General features: G+C 35.0%; 1 protein-coding gene and 1 long non-coding RNA gene across 2 annotated transcripts in view; one reads left to right on the top strand and one right to left on the bottom strand.

The window, feature by feature from the left end:
* LOC130237155 (uncharacterized) overlaps positions 1 to 14,657 on the top strand; it is a 23,910-nt gene extending 9,253 nt beyond the window's left edge. The window contains exons 3-4 of the long non-coding RNA XR_008838522.1: positions 2,795 to 3,000; positions 14,569 to 14,657. This is a non-coding gene — a long non-coding RNA (uncharacterized LOC130237155). The remainder of the gene's footprint in view (positions 1 to 2,794; positions 3,001 to 14,568) is intronic.
* pmela (premelanosome protein a) lies at positions 2,827 to 20,106 on the bottom strand. Its single transcript, XM_056468002.1, has 12 exons — positions 19,891 to 20,106; positions 16,798 to 16,893; positions 15,489 to 15,635; positions 14,564 to 14,704; positions 12,816 to 12,977; positions 11,692 to 12,012; positions 10,728 to 11,471; positions 10,449 to 10,625; positions 7,488 to 7,590; positions 5,059 to 5,264; positions 4,886 to 4,973; positions 2,827 to 2,977 (listed from the first exon to the last, which is right to left on the bottom strand). The coding sequence occupies exons 1-12, from the start codon at positions 19,943 to 19,945 to the stop codon at positions 2,827 to 2,829; spliced, it is 2,391 nt and encodes a 796-aa protein (XP_056323977.1). The 5' UTR covers positions 19,946 to 20,106.

The following is a 20,106-nucleotide window of genomic DNA, read 5'->3' as shown; positions in this document are numbered from 1 at the left end:
AAGCTAATAGGATATTTCTTGATTTATTTCTAATATGACATTTCTGTGATCCCCTGGCTGGAGTTGAGTTAGTTGCAGATTTAGTTACGACAGCTTTTCGGTATTTGCATACAAAAAAACCCCACATGTATTATACACATAGACATCACTATTTTAGAAGGACTACATATACTGTATAACTGCAGGTTAACTATGTTTATATACCACCCAACCTATACACAACTCCTTAACTTTTCTTATTTTGACTGTAATGTAGTAATAATGTCCACCTTTTCGTAAAGCTGCTCAGGAACGATACTTATTGAGAAAAGCGCCATACAAAGAAACTTGAATTGAAATGGTCATTATTACGCTTTTTAACTTGTACAAATTATAACGTGATTTCACAGAATTAATAGTTGTAACGCTGAGACTTTGTAATTAGGTGCTACAGACTATACCTATTACAACTCCAGTGAAACAATTGGATCAATCAGGCGGATAGGTGGACCCAATTCTCATGTTGGGGACTCAATTTCTCATGACACCGGCATTAGTAAAGTGAACGGGACAAAAGCAGTCGAGAGATGGGAAACGTTTTTATTTAGGGGTTATAAATTAAAACATACTCCTGCAAATTATATTGAGGTTCTACAATGGAGTAAAAGTAGTTAATAGTTCTATAATTAAAGTGGGCTGATACATTATATTTTTAGTAATTAATGTTAATATCAATTTACATAGTTAATGTTAATATCAATTCATAACACTTTTAGAAGGTCGTATAAAAGCTAAAACACGAGCTTTCTTTATTTATTTGCTGTTAATAATCTTTAATGTTTTTAAATACAGTATTTTACTTTTCCCCTTTTGTACTCTTTTCCTTAACACTGCAAAAAATGATTTTCTTTCACCGTTTTTTTTGTCTTGTTTCTTGTCCAAATATTTAAACATTCTAAAATCAAGAAGCATTTTCTAGACAAGTAAAAAAAAATGTTTTGTTTTCAGAAATATTAGGTCAAAATTGAGCGAGTTTTTCCTTAAAACAAGCTAAATAATGTTATTTTAAACCAAAAACAAGATTATTTTGCTTATAATTTTGCTTGTTTTAAGGAAAAGCTTACTTCAATTAGACTTATTTCTGAAAACAGAAATGCTTGTCTAGAAGAAAATGCTTTTTGATTTAAGATTATTTTGTTTTAGATATTTGGACTAAAAACAAGACAAAAACTCTAAATAAGCATTATTTGCAGTGTACCTTCTCTAAATAATGCAACTAAACGTCTTAGTTTCATTAACTTTGAAATGCATATTTTTAATTTGTTAATACTGCTTAACACCAAGGGTCTTTCTAGTACTGAAAGTAAAAAATGCTTTTCTTACTTGGAGTTTTTGTTTCTAGTCCACATATCTAAACATTCTTAAATCAATTACTCTAGACAAGTAAAATAAAAATAAAAATGTTTTCAGAAATATTAGGTCAAAATTAATTATTGTTAAATAAATTTTTTCCTCATAACAAGCTAAATAATTTTATTTCAAACCAAAAACAAGATTATTTTGCTTATAATTTTGCTTGTTTTAAGGAAAAGTTTAAGAATATTTTGCTTGTTTTAAGGAAAAACTCACTTCAGGTCACTTGACTTTTCTGAAAACAAGAGTCATTTTTACTTGTCTAGAAGAAAGTGCTTCTTGATTTAAGATTTGTTTTAGATATTTGGTCAAGAGGCGAGACAAAAACTCTTTATAAGCGTTATTTGCAGTGAACCTTCTCTAAATAACGCAAGTAAACGTCTTAGTTACCTTACTTCTGAAATGCATATCTTAAATTTATTAATATTGAGTAACACCAAGGGTCTTTCTAGTACTGTAAAATAAAAAAATCTTTTCTTGCTTAGAGATTTTGTCTGGTTTCAAATATCTAAAACTAAACTATTTCATCAAGAAGCTTTATCTAGAACAGGGGTGCCCAAACTGTTTGCTATAAAGGGCCAAAAACCAAATATCATTATGAGCCGTGGGCCGAAGGTAAATATGCCAAACTATATTAAATTAAAGTTGCCATGGGTAATCTCCTAAATTATTTAATAATATTTAAAAGTGAATTAAAAACATTACTAATGATATTAACTAAAGCAGTATAACGTATCGCAGTAAAAACATAACAGTGGAGTTCAATGCTGAATACACTAGTCAAGCAGAATCTGCCTTTGCCTTGATTTGCTAACCAAAGTCTCTGCATTGTCTTCTATCCATCAGGTATGTACATTTAAACTAAATCTGATTCATTAACAATATTTAATTGAAACATTTAATTTCAGTTAGCTCTTAACAATAAAACAAACAAAAGATTACATTTAGATTTGAAAAGAGAATCTCTAAACATCCCCCATCATCCTCCCTCTCTTTTCAGATGGGCTGGAGGGCCAAATCAAAGGTTACCATGGGTCAACTTTGGCCTTGGTTTGGGTATCTCTGTTCTAGACAAATAAAAAAAAAAATCCATCTTGTTTCTAGGAAAAAAAAAACTGCCAAAATTAAGCAAGATAAACAAATTAAACCTGTTTTTAGATTAATTAGTTTATTTTAAGGAAAAACTTTCATTTTTTTTTTAAGCAAGAAAAAACAACGTTATAAAAGCATTTTTTTGTAGTGCGACTGTGGACCAAATGAAGCAGAAGTATCTGTTTTTACAACATATGCAACTGCCATACTTTATTTAGTTTACTCAGTTCACGTTGCATATGACATTTTTGTTATTATTACAGTACAATAAGGCCCTCTTGCTAATAGGCCTGTTTAATTTTCTTATCAGGAGACTGTACAGGTGATGCGTTATGGCTGTTTTCACACCACGCGTCCCAGCAGAAGTGGACGGCTCTCCGCAGTGGATCTCCGGTTCAGAAAGCTCCACAGCATTGAAGGCACTGCGCTTATTCCTGAGGCAAAACCGCTGCCCTCGTTTTCCTCTCTCAGTGGATGGTACTCCTTAAACCGCCTGAAGAAAAACATCGCCCAAAGGTTAATATATGCAATTTTGGAGCATTATATATATTTAATTATGCAGCATTAAATTAAATGATCCTTCAGCTTTAGTGTGCGTTCATAGCACCACCGGCGAGAGCGTCACAATTCATTGATCTTGTATTGAAACGGGCCATTGCAGTATATCAGTAAATCACAATTTCCTGCACAAAAATGTGTAAATGTTGTGCACCCTTTATCAAATTCATTTAACTATGGAAGATCAAGTTGTTGTGGCTTTGCTCCACTTATCCAATATGACCATAGTGAGCGAATTATACATTGACAATCGAGGGTTCAACTTTATCGGTAATGTTAGTTTGTGTACATGCATCAGTGAATCAAATTTATGTATTTATTTAAATTACATCTAATTTATTAATAAAATACATTTAAGTTTTCAGTGTTTTGCTAAATAGGCTATTCAGTGTATTCTGACCTGATTAGCTATTTTCGTCTTACTTTAGGTCAAACTATACATCTAATTTGACTATTCTTTTAGGCTTTATGTAGAAACAAACACCTACAGTATTTCATGAGAAATCAGTCTTGTGAAGTCTTTTGGTGCTCTAAATCTGCCGGTTTCAGACTGTTGAATGACGTTTTCTGGCATAGACTGATTGGCGCGATTATGCATTCCCAATGGTATGAAGCGATAGAGGGTAGTCGAATGGATGTCTATTATTTTAAACATACAGATCAGAGTGAACTTTTTCTCCGATTCAAAGGGCTGACCTCCCCACACCTTGTTTTGACGTCCTTTAGGGCAGTGTTTCTCAACCCTGTTCCTGGAGGCACACCAACAGTACATATTTTGTATGTCTCCCTTATCTGACCCATTCGTGTCAGGTTTTAGGGTCTTTTCTAATGTTCTGCTGAGTTGATTCAGGTGTGTTTGATTAGGGAGAGGTTGAAAATGTGTACTGTTGGTGTGCCTTCAGGGTTGGGAAACACTGCTTTAGGGGAATCAAACCTTAACTAGGGGGGGTAAATCCCCCCCCCCCAAACCCCCCTGTAATTCGCACCCTGCATGTCTGAAATATTCAGAAGAAGCAATACTGTTTTGTACTGTCGTTACATTTAGCATGAGAATCCCTCTGTAAAAAAAAAAAAGCCCATAGATAACATCCGAGTGGTGGTTTGTCCATTAATTCTGTCCCATTTTTATCATCACATCTGTTAAAACAATGTCACATGCCTTTTTATAATAATTAATTTTTAGGGGTTTTCACCTTTAATGGACAGGACAGTAGAGAGTATTGACTGGAAAGCGTGGGGAGCAGAGAGAGGGGAAGGATCGGCATAGGACCACGAGGCGGGAATCGAACCCGGGACGCCGTGAGCACCGGAGTGCATGTGTCGACGCACTACACCACTGGCGCCGACATATCACATGACTTTTAATGCACGTGTTGGAATTTATTCAGTAAAAGTTTTTCCATCATAGTTTATGCAAAAGTCATGTGACATTGTTTTAACAGATCATGTGATGATGAAAATGGGACATGAGGGGACAGGATTAATGGACAAACTACTGCATGTTCATTGCGTTTTGTCTTTTGAGGTGAAATCATTTATTATAGAAGAAAAAGACAATTTTTTTCTTATATAATGATTTTAAAAATCATATAAAAGGGGCTTCTACTGCAGCAAACTCCATTTTTTCTTTTCTATATTTTGTTACCAGTTTATCAGGAAGTGACGATTTTATTCTCTTTAACTCATTGGAGGGACAACTGGCATTTCTATTAAGCATTTATTTATGCAACATTGCAAAATGCGCATAAAAATAGATGGATGTAACCAAAGCTAGCGATTGAAAGAGTTTTCATATTGGGTTAAACCAGCCCTTTAACATGTGTTGTGTATACTGGTGTCTTACTTGTATGTAAAAGCAATGGCCGCCAAAGCACAAACGAAAAACAGGACTCCCAGTGTCGCTCCAGCCGTGTTCCTCGATGAGTTTGTGTCTAGAGAATTAAAAAGAGATCATAATTCAAAAGCAGGTTATGGTAAATGAATGTTTATTATGTTTTGGATTGATATGACACTTGCCTATAGCCACATTGAGCCTTGCACTGGTCACAGCCAAGCTGACGTCGTTGGTTAGAGACACGTTGATGCAGAAGATGCCGGAGTTGTTGAAAAACTGTCTAAGCACAATCTGACACTCAGGGGCCGGAGTCACGTCGTTACATTGGGTCTGAACTGGGCTGATGCAGTCTGCGTCTGACACCACGGTGCACACTTGATTTGGCAGACTGCAAAGCAAACGAAGCAGAGAAATAACATTGCAGTGGTTCAGTTGAAATTTATATCAAGTTCATTTGTTTTTTACAGAGACGTGATCCTTAAGCAGAAAAAAATAAATAATCACATAAATTCCGATGAACTCAAATCAGATTCAGGCCTTGTTCATAAGTGGAAATTTATCTGATATGAATCAGATCTGTGCCCTCATGTCCAAATTACGTAGATCGGTTTTTCACCTGTCAATGCGAGTCACGCGTCATTAAAAACCATAGTGAATAACGTCCACTCTGATGCTTTGACTTCAGCAGAGTCCCAAACCTTAAATCTCATACTGGGACAATAAAAAGCTTTTATATCGTCATGTAGCACAAGTATTTAAGCATGTTAACGAGAGAGAGCAACATCCGCCACATAAACAATGTTTGATCTGTTTATATTTGATTTTGCCATTTATTCACAGTAACGTAAAAGAAAAAAGCTCAACAATACATGCTTGACGTGCAAATACAGACCTCATTGGTGCTTGAGAAAATGCAAATATGCTACTGTGACCCAAGAAATCAACCTCATTGGTTATGTCAAGCATATTTTACTACACTGCAAAATATTATTGTCTTGTTTCTAGTCCAAACATCTTAAAATTCTTAAATCGAGGATCATTTTCTAGACAGGTTAAAAAAATGGTCTCGTTTTCAGAAATGAAAACAAGACAATATTTTTTACCTGTCTAGAAAATGATTCTTGATGTAAGTTTTTCCTTAAAATCTGACAACAAAAATATTTGACTCATCCCAATGGCAGATTATGTCCATGAGTAAGTGCACAATCAATATAATGCAGTGTATAATCTACTGTTTAAATTTACCATTTTAAAATGAGCAAGCAGCAACAGCCTAGTTTCCATTAATTAGTCTTTTTACTTTATTATTCTGGGTATTTTCCCTCACAATTTCTTATTTCTAGTTATTTGTAACATTAAAGTGGACACTTTTTATGCATGCTAAATCACTTATGTAAACATAATTTAATGTGGACGGGGAGTTAATAGTTTGTCACAATATATCAAATAATTATTTCTAAATTATAAATAATTATATATTATAAAAAAAAAAAATTATTTATATACACGATTCAGATTTCCTTTTTTTTTTTTTTTTTAATATCACAATTTGAACTTAGTCTCAGAATTGCATTTATGCTTAACTAGGGCTGGGCTGATGAACGATATTATATCGTATCGTGATAAAATGTATGTCAACAACAATGATGAGCTCTAGACCTTTTTACTCTAGATTGATCCAAGACCCAATCACACAGCAGAAATGTGCAACAATGGGAATCTAAAAGTGTTGATATTAGAGATGTACCGAATTTTCAGCCACCCTTAAGCTGTTTAATGGACCCTCTAATTTTTGTGGCTTCAGTCATTATTGGGATACTCTTAAATCTGTAAGTATTAACAACTTATATTGAAATAAATCATTATTGTTCAATATGGAAAATAATTATCGAGATTGCATTTTTATCATATCGTCTGGCCCTATGCCTAACAGAACTCAAAAATTGTAATATTGTTTTATTTTCCGACTTTCTTCTCAGTGTTAAAGGGGGCCTATTATGCAAAAATCAAATTTATATGGGGTTTAAACACAGTTGTGTAGAAACAGTGTGTGAATATAACCAGCTTCTTATGGTAAAATTAATTAATTCTATTTTTTAATAATCGCACTTGATAAAAACAGTCTGCAGAAACACTTTGATTGACATTCTGCCTTTGTACGTGTCATCAGAGTGTAAAAGCCATGCCCATTAGTTACCATCTCTCCCTCATCAGTATAAACAGCCCTGAGTGAGAAGCAGCCCTCTGCCATTAGAGTTTTGAATCTGCTGCTATGGTGATACATACTGTCTCATTTAAATTTAAAGTGACAGTCATCAAAACGGCACAATTAGGGTCAAAGCCTAAAAGGGTGAGATTCAGAGAGCTAGCAAACATTATTTGTGGGAGCTGAAACTTCACAAAGACGCTCTAGGGACATCAGAGACTTAATTTACATCTTGTAAAAAGGAGCATAGTAGATCCTCTATAACATCTTGCAACTCTTATCTGTGAAAGTCAAAACTGTGAAATTAAAATATACAATTGACTGAACTGTGAAAAAAATAATCCATATTTCCAAAGTACGCGTATGTGGAGTCTGTAAAATAAACGATGATAAATGAATATTTACCTTCCCTGACATGTGACTGTGAGATCCACAGCGTTCTGCTCCAGCTCTGTGGCCAGCATCACCACATTATTCACCTCCACAATCTCAACACTCTCTATTCCCTCTGAAATCATAGAAAAAGACAATATTAAACAGTGTATACAGTATGAACCGGCTGTTTTACGCCCATCAACATACTATTTAGTGTTTGTAATTTTACACAACAGTCTTTATTAAACGTATTATGTCATTTATTTATAGGTATAATCATTCATTAATTTTCTTTTCGGCTTAGTCCCTTTATTTATCTGGGGTTGCCACAGCGGAATGAACCACCTAATTATCCAACATATGTTTTACATATGGACAATTTAGCTTACCCAATTCACATATAGTGCATGTCCACACAGAAATGTCAACAGACCCAGTTGAGGCTCGAACCAGCAACCTTCTTGCTGTGAGGCAACAGCGCTACCCACCGCGCCACCCACCGCGCCACCCAGGTATAATCAATATTTATAAAATAATAGATGTGAAAGCCTGTTAATACAGTGGTTCTCAATTACAGTTATAGTGCTCACTATTTTGTGCATATTTGCACGCTTCTTTTAGGCCACACCTACATTAATTTGAATTTGAAAACTCTTGTTAACAGTAGTTTAATTAACAATTCACATTAATAACTATTTGCTTGTTACCTGGCTATTATTAAGATATTAACTGTTTATTAGTACTTATAAAGCATGATATTCTTCATCTTAATCCTACCTAATATAACTATTAATAAGCAGAACATTAGTAGTTTATTGAGCTAGTAGTCTTAGTTAATGGTTTGTCAATAGGATTGATTGTACATTAAAATAAGCTGTGATATATATATATATATATATATATGTATATATATATATATATATATATATATATATATATATATATATATTTTTTTTTTTTTTTTTTTTTGTGTGTGTGTGTTGAAGTGTGAGCTGTCAAAGCAGAGGTAATACAAATCTGCCCTTTACCTCAGAAAAACTGGGATCCTCACAACTATGTTTCTCTTTGGAAAGAAAAAGTATCTGCGACACGAAAAAGATACAGAAATAGTATCTGCGACATTTCTTTTAGACACGAAATGGCACATCTCTCTTAGTGTTATTATTGCCAAATATATATGCTAATATTGTTATGTTGTTGTTACTGCGATTGCATTGGCAAGATTTAAATATTTATTTAACTGCTATCAATTTCTAGAAGTAAATGAAGTTACCATATTAATCACAAATTCTAGTGTGGAGTACCGCAAGGGCCAGTCCTAGGACCATTGACATTAGTGCTATACATGCTAGCATTTGCAGATGTTAGAAAAGAAACATGGAGTCAATTTTCACTGATGATACCCAATTCTAGATTATTGTTATTATTAGTTTTGATGGAAAACACTAGTATAGCCTATAAAAAGCAGGGTCCCTGCGGGGTCTTATAAAGTCTTAAATTTCAAAATCAAAATTTCAGCCTTAAAGTCACTGAAATATTGTCTTCATTCATTCCTTTTCTTTTCGCCTTAGTCCCTTTATTAATCCGGGGTCACCACAGCGGAATGAACAGCCAACTTATCCAGCACGTTTTACGCAGCGGATGCCCTTCCAGCCGCAACCCATCTTTGGGAAACATCCACACACACTCATACACTACGGACAATTTAGCCTACCCAATTCACCTGTACCGCATGTCTTTGAACTGTGGGGGAAACCCACACGAACGCAGGGAGAACATGCAAACTCCACACAAGCGACCTTCTTGCTGTGAGGCGACAGCACTACCTATTGCGCCACTGCATCGCCTGAAATATTGTCTTGTAGGTCTTAAATAATTTTAAACAGGTATTAATTTTCCTCTATCAAAGTAAAGCTACCCTATCAGTCTGACATCCATTTAATCACCAACAATCCATCTCAAAACTTTTTTTCAAAACAAATCCATCTAAAAAAAAAATCCAATTTACATTAGCTGTTCGACTTTTTTTTTAATAGTAATTTCTCTAATTTAAATTCCCTTATCAAGGAAAGAAAACTAAAAACAATTACACAATTCCTCATGATAATAACAGAGCCACATATCACTTTACATGATACATTATACTCAATCAATTTGGTCCAAATGTCAACAAATGTATATTTTACATTGACAAATGTAATATTTTTTAAGTCATTATCTCCAAAATAAATGAACTTTTATCAATGTTAAACTAGTCATTAAAAAATATAATGTTGAAAAAAGTATATACAACCAGTTTTCTTGTTTTGACACATTAATATATATTGCTAGAAATAGCGATTTAATTACATTACATTTGTTTTTTTTTTTTTTCTGGCAACCGACCAGGCCATTAGAAATAATCATTAGTGTTTAGCCCTGCATAAGTCTAAAATTTAATTCATGATGGTCTTAAAAGGGTCTTAAATTTGACTTGATTAAAACTGCAGAAAACAACTAGAAAAGTCTTGCTACTAAATTCTGAGTTAATTATTGAACCAAATAAATACTCATGTAAACCTTGAATGTTAGAAAATCTGGATGTTAGGTCATTATCGTCAGATAATTTCATGTTATTTGACAGCAATCTGTCATTTAATTTTACAAAATATGCTCTCAGGGTTAAATCTTGAAAAGTTTATGGCTTAAAGACTGGATTGTCATAATGCATGAGTAAGTGGTTTATCCTGTAGCCAATCGAAAAGAAAAGTGGGCTAATAATATTGTTATATAAATAATATATAATAATATATATATAATACTTTTATTTGAGCCAAAAATAAAAGGCTTTCTTGGGAAGAAAAAATATTATAGGAAATATTGTGAAAATGTCCTAGCGCTTGGGAAATATTTAAAAAAGAATTACAATTTCACATGTTGGCTAATAATTTTTGGCTTCAACTATATGTATGCTAGCTAAACATTGTTTACGTATGTACAAAAAGTACTCACGGACAACTGTGAGAGTTGTAGAGAAGGATCCATAACGATAAACCATACAGCTGGTGTCTGCTGGCATTTCTGGTGCTTGCCGTTTTGCAATGATTAGCGCGGCCTGTGTTGCTTCAGTTCCTGCCACCAATTCGGCTTCCAACTCTGTCACTGCTGCCTCAGGGATGCTAGTCACACCTTCAAATAAAGCATCCAATGAAAACAGATTAAATATATCTTGCAAATAATCGTTTATGAATTCCATCATAAAGCTATGGCCATCTATATGAAGTAGTTCACCAATGATTGCGTTGGTTGTGTCATCGGCTTCAGCAGCGGCTTCGATAACTGTGTCTTCTGCAACATTAGCGACCACTGCATCTCCAGTCGGGGCCACTGGTTCGAGAGCCGTCTGGACTGAGGTGGTGTCAACCACAACAGCAGGGGCTTCTGGGAGAACTGTGGCTGCCAGATCGATCTCAGCTACTGGAGCTTCGGCTGCAGGTTCGGCGTCAGTAACCGCAGGTGTAGCTAATGCATCGGTAGCAATGTTTTCAGCTTCGGCTTCAGCTTCAATGACTGCAGGTGTAGCTAGTGCATCTGTAGCAGTGTTTTCAGCTTCGGCTGCAGGTTCAGCTTCAATCGTAGGTGTAGCTAATGCATCTGTAGCAATGTTTGCAGCTTCGGCTTCAATAACAGCAGGTGTAGCTAATGCATCTGTAGCAGTGTTTTCAGCTTCGGCTGCAGCTTCGGCTTCAATAACTGCTGGTGTAGCTAATGCATCTGTAGCAGTGTTTTCAACTTCAGCCGCAAGTTCAGCCTCAGTCGCTACAGTTACTTCAACCACAGCTGTGTTGTCGGCTTCAGCCACAGCGTCAGTTGTGTCAACAGTGGCTGCTGGGTCAACTGTATCCGTTTCTGCCACTGCTAAGTCGTTAGCAACATCAGTGGCGTCGGCTGCTACTCCCTCCTCTGCATTGGGAATGACATCAACAGGTTGAGGAGAAACTGTGACCACAATGGTATCCAATGCTGTACCTTCATCTGACAAAAGGAGAAGGAACCAAATTCGTGAATATTTTTGGATCGAAATGGGAATTTAATTCTAAAACCTTTTCAGAACTCAAAATTAAAGGCACAGTATGTCATTTATCCACTAGAGGGCGCATATTCACAACAAATAAAGCTATATAAATATATATATATAACACCGCTCTAATCCGTTTTACATATTGTGCCTTGAACGTTGATTATAAAATTGTACCTGTGACTGGAGCAGGAGGATCAACGGTGACTGCTGGAGTTGGATTGGGCGGGCAACCAGTTGAGATGGCAGCCATCAAAATCACCTGTGGCCTGAAGGAGCCGGGCGTGAGGTATGTGTGGGTTACGGTAGTTTCCCGAGAGATGAGAGTGCCACTATTGTCACCGAAATCCCAGTTGAAGGTGATGTCTGAGCTGCTGAGATAACTGCTGGGGTCGTGCAGATTAATGCTGAAGGCCACGGCTCGGTTCTGAATAAAGTTTTGGTCGCCCTGGTTGATGTCACCCACTTGGGACAAAGTCACTGCAAAGGGAATTTGGTCTAGAGAAGAATAGCACATGAGCAATTTCAGTGTTATGGATGTGATATTTGCGGTAAACACTTCAAACATACAGTAAATTCACAGTTAATGCATATGTTATCAGGATACTGAAGCATCTGTTTATATTTTTCAAAACAACTATAACCAGAGAGTTAAGTGAAAACTATCTCTCAATGTGGTTTTTATTATAAAGGGGACATATTTTGCTCCTTTTTAGATGTAAAGTAAGTCTCTGATGTCCCTAGAGTGTGTTTCAGCTCAAAATAACCCACAAATAATGTTTTATAACTCTGAAACTGTCCCTTTTAGGCTTTGATCCTAATTGTACTGTTTTGGTGACTGTCGCTTTAAATTCAAATGAGATTGTGCTCTTTTCAAAAGAGGGCGGAGCTACAAATGCTTGTGTCAGCATGGTGGCACATTCAAAAACAAGACTAACATCCTATGCTAATGAGGGAGACATGGTCACTAGTGGGCGGGGCCTTCCTCTGATGACATGTACAAAGGGAGAATGTCAATCAAAGTGTTTCTGCAGACTGTCTTTATCAAGTGTGATTTAAAAAAACTTTAATTAATACATTCTGAACATTGGAAGCTGGTTATATTCACAGACTGTTGCCACGTGACTGTTTAAACCCCTTATAAAAGAGATGTTTTTCTTTAAATGGGTCATATTTTAAACTCATAAAGGTTTGAAACAACATGTGGGTGAGGAAATGTTGAGTTCATTTAGATTTTTGGGTGAAGTATCCCTTTAATGTTCTAAATGACGCAGGAAATTTAAAATCCATAAACAACACACCTGTGATGGAGAACTGAGTGGATACATAACCGAGTGGGATGAACTTGTCTTTGCCGCGGCAGTGGTAAATAACCACTTCCATGCTGTAAGAACCGAGCGGCACGCTGTTTGTTTCAATGCTCAGCAGAGAAGAAGGACCATCAGCCACCTGCCAGTATTTTCCTGAAACACAAGAAATTTCTTTTTCAGATATTTCCCAACTGATGTTAAACAGAGCAAGGATGTTTTTCACAGTATTTCCTATAAATTTTTCTTTTAGCTTGGCTAGAATAAAACATTTACTTAAGAAAAGTCTGCTAAGGTCTGCTAATATAATTAGACCCCTTAAGAAATTTTTCAATTGGCTACAGAGCAAACCACTGTAAACCTTTAACCTACTTGAGCCTTTAAATTGAACTTTAAAGTACATATGAAATCAAAACTAACCATATTCATTTTGTTAGCTCTTATTGCTAATTTTGTGGTGAACAATTCATCTGTGCATGTCATTAAGAACAAAAAAAATCTAATCTATTCATTGTAATCTAAAATTGAAATCTGAAAATCCACTTCCTGTTTGTTTTCGGTTAAATTCTATAGGTATTGGGCGTGGCTAAAATACTTAACCACGCCCCTCCAGCTGTCAGTTTTGACAACAAACAGAAATGGTGAGCAGGAGGAGTTCTCCCTAAACCGTTTTCCTTATCTTTCTGAATGAAATCCCTACTTTACTACATCCAATTAGCTCGCAGTAGAAAAAAACAAGCCACGCCCACTGTTTTTTCATTTAATATATTATTTCTCTATGAACTGCTTCAAAGTATTAAAAAAGGTCACAGCTTCTTTATGTGGACTTTAAAGTTGCAGTAAACAAGATTGACACCCAGTGGTTGAACTAGGTATTGCAGTTCAAATTCAAAACACTTTCACCTGGCCCCTCCTCCACGCAAATGCAGGATGCCAGATTGACGACACCAACATGAGCGAGCATGCCTCAGCCTGACTATTGAGCCTACACTAAAGGAATTTGTCCAAACAATCACTTCTGTTTTCGAAATGGTTTCTAGCTCTCGCATAAACTACTCTGCCAACGATGACTTCAGGTACCGATTATGTGCTTTTTTGTTAGGACATGGTGTTACAATGTAAGCCTCTCAGCTAATGTTTACGTTTGGAATATTTATATTATTGGCTAATTAAAAAACACCTGATGTGAATTTTTATTGCTCTGAATCTGCGTCTCATTTCGGAGGATGCTGCTGTCCTGTATAACCCGGGGTGTTGAAATATAACGGTGTAAACTGGCAGGGGGCCGGTTATAGAGACCAATACAAAGACAGACATTCTGACATAGAAGACATTGCCTTGCAAAATAAATACACTGTAAAAAATTATATGATCAATTAGTCATGATAACATATGTTTTTAGTTCATTATAACTTATTAAACTAAGTTAATCATCTTCTAACTTAATTTTATAAGTTACACAAGCTGTTTTAAGTCAGTTTAACATAATATAAGTTTAATGGACTCATATGGTTGATTCCACTTTAAAATTTAAGGCAACAGGATTTTTTTTTTTACAGTCTAGTAAAATATTGTGTACTGTCATCATGGCGGAGATAAAATAATTAGCTATTAAAAAAATAGTTATTAAAACTAATATGTTTATAATAAAAACATTCATAAATATATGCAAAATAATACATTTTTTAATAATTTTGTCTTCAGCTTTATATGAGACCAGAACCGGATTTTTCTTTCCTTACCCCAGGTTTTCCACACATAGATGAAGCGTGGCTTTTTGTTGGTGGTCCTATTGAAGGGTGTCCTGTCAGGAAAAACACCGCTCCAGTCTTGAGGGATGCTGGATTCAGGGTACACAGACTGGCCCATAGTATATGATGTTCCTAAACACAAAATTAACACGCTTTTGTCATTTGTAATTTCATTGTAAATGTGGATCTTTTTTTTAAAACAACAAGAATCACAAGCAAGCACTTATTTCTTCTGCTTTTCATCATATATATTTTTTTAACCAAGATTTATGGTAAAGAGGCACCCACTAAAAAGTTCATTAGATATTGAGTGTATTTAAGGATTCTATAGTGGTTTGGGTCCATAAATACATAGTAATAATCATTTTTAAACCTTTATGCTTTGCAGATATCCTTCAAACTACTAAAGGCTTGGTTAATGTTGAGTATCGGGCATTAGTATATATATCTCTATATCTATATCCATCCATCCATCCATCCATCTATCTATCTATCGTGCCATCTCTATCTATCTATCTATCTATCTATCTATCTATCTATCTATCTATCTATCTATCTATCTATCTATATCTCTATCTATCTATCTATATCTCTATCTATCTATCTATCTATCTATCTATCTATATATATATATATATATATATATATATATGTATATATATATATACACCACTAATTGATTTTACCCATTTGTCAGCATTGGGCTAGACTCTTTACTTTTATTTAATATGCTTTCTATGTATATAAAACTACTTTGGTATATCTGATGTGGACCACTGTGACCCATTTACATAATTTACTTTATATAAAGATCTAAATCATCTATATTATTCTTAACATCTATTTGCTTCATGAATTTATTACAGCAATCAGAGGTATTGGAGGAATAAAATGAAAGTAAACAAATATGACCAACCATTAACAGTGCAGTTCCTGGCCCACACCACCTGTCCATCAGGAAGAACCGTCTGGTTCTGCGGGAAACGAACATCGATGTTGAAAGAGGCTTTTGCTCCAGTCAGTGTTGGAGAATCACTTCTGACTTCAAACGTCACCTCGCCGCCTGAGGAGAAAAGGATTTAAAGACACAAAATGTTTTAGTATTTACTTTGAATGGATGATTGTAAAAATACTGAAAACATTTCAAGTTTATTTCATTTCAAGTTTATTTGTATTAGCACGTTTCACACAATAAGCAGCTTTACAAATGGTGCACATTATTGCATTACAATTAAAATAAAAAAAAAAAAAAGTTAAGGTTATTAGGTAGCATAGCTTTATTAGTTACTAATAATATTAACTGTTAAAAGCTTTTTTAACTGCCGGGTCACACTTTATTTTGATGGTCCGTTTGTTGAATTAAGTTACATTGCATCTACATGCCAACTAATTCTCATTAGATTATAAGTAGACTGTTAGGTTGGGGTTAGGGTTAGTGTAAGTTGACATGTACTTGCAAAGTTTCTTATAGTCAGTTGAATGTCTGTTGAATGTCTGTATCAACAGATATTAAGCAGACAGTCTACTAATACTCAAATGGACCATCAAAATAAAGTTACCACTTGCCTTAATAAATAAAAACATGGGAGAATGAAAATGAAATTTTTTTTTTATTATGTGATATGAGGAAAAAAAATCCATCAGAAAATAAAACAAGTCAAAAGGAAAAGGCATAAACTGGAAATATTTATTTACTTAATATTTAGCAGAAACTCGCTTAATTTTATCAATTACGGAAAACAAGCCTGTACATCGTACCTAACTATATTAACCTTGATTTAAGAAAGTTAAGATATTAATATTGGAAAACGATAAAATGTATGTGTGAGTGCCAAATGTCCCCACAAGTATAGTAATAACACATTTATTTTCGTCTTGTTCGGGGGACTTTTTTCAAAATCCTTTGAGGAAAATGGCTCATAAATAAAATTTGAAAATGTAAAATTGCAGATTGATTCCTGTGAGCGTTGGATCGAAGAGAATAGAACAGAATACAGTCTGTACAGAATCAAAATCATTACATCCATGTGAAGTCCCTATAAGGATAGCTGTACATGTGTGTGTGAGAGAATTTCTTTATATATAATATATATATATATATATATATATATATATATATATATATATATATATATATATATATATATATATCTTGATGCTTTTACATTAATACTTTGTGCCATATTTTTCTAATATGTACAATCAACACTCATCAAATACTGTACCTTTCCAGCAGTCTCTGTATCGGGGGTCTCCGTCCCTCCAGACCGGATACATCTGTGAATTCCATGAACGATAACGTGCAAATCGAGTTCTGGATTCTGCAAAGAGGAAGAAAAATAGTGAAGGTGGTCTCATTTTTATGGCTATGGTATGGTAAGTTAGGGTAATTAGACAAGTCATTGTATAACAGTGGTTTGTTCTGTAGACAATCAAAGGAAGCTAATAATATTGACCTTATAATAGTTAAAAAATTTATTAAAAACTCTTTATATTCTAGCTGAAATAAAACAAATAAGACTTTTTCCAGAAGAAAAAATATTATAGGAAATACTGTGAAAAATTCCTTGCTCTGTTAAAGATCATTTGGGCAATATTTGGAAAAGACAGCTAAATTCACAGGAGGGCGAATAATTTTGACTTCAACTATAATAATTCTTAATCTACTGCCCTGTACTCTTCTAGATGTTATGGAATGATAAATATTTCAGACTCTTGAGTTTAATGAGGCACTTGAATTGCTAAAGGTTGCCGTCATAAAAGTTCACGAAGGCCTAGGATGAAAAAGCATGTGAATGAGGGAATGGATCACACGACCTCCACAATCCCACTCAATCTCTTTCATGTGACTTTCAGCTGAGCGTCTGACTGTAATCCGCACTGCTGGAATGAGCTCAGATCCCACACAGACGCTCAACCTTTCCTCTAGTCTTGATATTTACATTTAACATTTTTTAGGCAGAAGTTTCAGCCAAATCAGTATTTCCAGAAAACAACCTGTTGCTGGAGCCATGCGTTACAATAGTAACCATTACGAAGAGTTTGAGTTATCACTGAGTGCTTTACGACAGGCCTCTTTGAGGGTGAAGTCTAGAAGGGATACAGCTGCGGATACTTTCTTTAATGTTGCTGAATTTTTGTGAGACTGTATAACAATAACCATTTTTACATTACTGTGAGCGTTTGGGTTGGGGTAGACATTAATAAAATACTAATTTAATGTGTAATTTAATAAATAACATGAATAATAACCTGTATAATTACATTACTGTGATGGTTGGGTTTAAGGTTGGGGTAGACATTAATAAAATACAATTAATGGGTAATAAAATAATAATATAATTTATAATGTATAATATTATAATAATAAATAATATGAATAATTCTCATTAACCACTGGCCACAGCTTTATCCCTTCTAGCAACAACCCATAACCCATATCTATACTTGACCCAACTTTGATTAAAGACAACCCAGTATTTTTTAAAGTGTACAAGCACTGTTTGTAAAGCAATGCAACCATTTTCCAGACATTAATGTAATACAATTAATGGGTATTTTGATAAATAGTATGAGTATTTCTCTATTGACCAGAGCTGTATCCGTTCTAGCAGCAACCCTCTCTGACCCTTTATAGCGCACTCATTGAAATACTCAGTGAAAAAGACCCTGAAGTGCTGCTGGGGGTTGTTATAGGACCTTTAAACTTTTAAAACTTAAAATACCATATATGGTTATTCGCTAAATTAGAGGTTAAACCGTTAAACACAACAGTGATACGGGATTCAGTTGTGGATATTAGTTAGGTCAATGTTTGCACTTGTTGGTAAAGCTAACACAAAATGGCTGCAGTTTAAACTCCATTTATGAACAAAACCAACCGTTTTGATAATTTTTGAAATTCAATTTGACCAATTTCAGCCCAATATTTGGGTTGGGAACTGTCCAATTTGGGTTGAAAAACATCCCAGTATTTTTTGAAAGTGTAAAGCATTCCTAATTGCTATTAATGCAATTTAATTGCATGTCTACATCCATCTTTTAATTATAAAAAATGCATTACGGTAGTTAGTTTAAATAAAAATCCTATTCAAATGAACTTTCTGTACTATACAAATGCTGTTTTTACCCAATATTGAGTCAAATATAGAAAAAGCCAATGTTGGGTTTACTCTTTATAACTAAATATAAATGACACTTCTTAACTCAACATTTGGGTTGGTTTGTCCATATTCGATCCTACATTGTGTTACAACAACCCAGCATTTTTTAAAATGTACAAGTACTGTTTGTAAAGCAATGCAGCCATTTTCCAGTTTAGAAGCAAACTTTCAGGGTTGCGGTAGACATTCATTCGCTTTCTTTTCGGTCTTAGTCCCTTTATTAATCAAGGGTTGCCACAGCGGAATGAACCGCCAACTTATCCAGCATATGTTTTACATGGCGGATGCCCTTCCAGCCGCAACCCAACACTGGGAAACACCCATACACTTGCAATCACACACATACACTACGGCCAATTTAGAAATGCCAACTGACCCAGCCGAGGCTCGAACCAGCGACCTTCTTGCTATGAGGCGATCATGATACCCACTGCGCCACCGTGACGATGGGTAGACATTAATAAAATACAATGAATGGGTTATTTAATAAATAAAACAAATAATTCTTGTTAACTTCAGGCCACAGCTGTATCCCCTCTAGCAACCCTCTTCGATCCTGTATAGCTCATTGAAATACTCGTTAAAAAAAACAAAACTGAAGTGCTGCTGGGTTTTTTTATACAGGATCTTTGAACTTTGAATTAAAGGTTAAACACAGATGATACGGTTTTCAGTTGTGGTTATTCGTTAAGTCAAAGTTTGCACTTTTTGATAAAGCGAACACAAAACGGCAGCAGTTTAAACCCATTGTAGAATGTCTACATCCATCTTTAAATAATAAAATGCATTATGGTGGTTGGGTTAAATCAAAATCCTAAAATCCATTTTTTTAACCCAATGTTGGGTCAAATACAGACAAGGCCAATGTTGGGTTCAATTTTTCAATTAAATATAAATTACACATAATAACCCAACATTTGGGCTGGTTTGTCCATTTTTGACCCAACATTGGGTTACAACCACCAAGTATTTTTTTAGAGAGGTCTAAAACAATGTAACCATTTTCCACATTCTAAAAAATATATATATATTTTTATATCCTTCATTACTTCAAAAGTATCATTCATTTCACTTACCATACTCGTGTCCATTTTAATATGACCAATTTCCATCACTCAACTTGTGTTCTTGTTAATTAAGAAAAGGAATACTCACGTGAAAGAGCTCCCGATGCGAGGCTGAGGATGAGAAAGATGAGAGCTGTCCACATGATGACCGCGTGCACTGATGACCACACCAGCACTGATCCAGAGATTTACTCCACAGGCCCCTGAGATCCAGCACGGTCTTCAATATCAGGCCCCCCACAGTGGATGACATCATCACAGAAGCTCCGCCCACAGCCTGAGGCGTTCCCACAGATGAATGCGG

The sequence above is a fragment of the Danio aesculapii genome, chromosome 11, assembly GCF_903798145.1.
Source record: "Danio aesculapii chromosome 11, fDanAes4.1, whole genome shotgun sequence".
In the NCBI taxonomy this organism is placed as follows: Eukaryota; Metazoa; Chordata; class Actinopteri; order Cypriniformes; family Danionidae; genus Danio; species Danio aesculapii.
The sequence above is the reverse complement of the archived record's forward strand: the minus strand, read 5'-3'. Positions and strand labels throughout refer to the sequence as shown.

Bases quoted from the DNA above. Each gene is read 5' to 3' on its own strand.
- pmela (XM_056468002.1), bottom strand. From the start codon at position 19,945: ATGTGGACAGCTCTCATCTTTCTCATCCTCAGCCTCGCATCGGGAGCT. The intron at 16,894-19,890 runs GTGAGTATTCCT...TCCTCTTTGCAG, and splicing joins CGCATCGGGAGCTCTTTCAC to AATCCAGAACTCGATTTGCA. The intron at 12,978-14,563 runs GTAAGGAAAGAA...CTTGTGTTTCAG, and splicing joins CTATGTGTGGAAAACCTGGG to GAAAATACTGGCAGGTGGCT.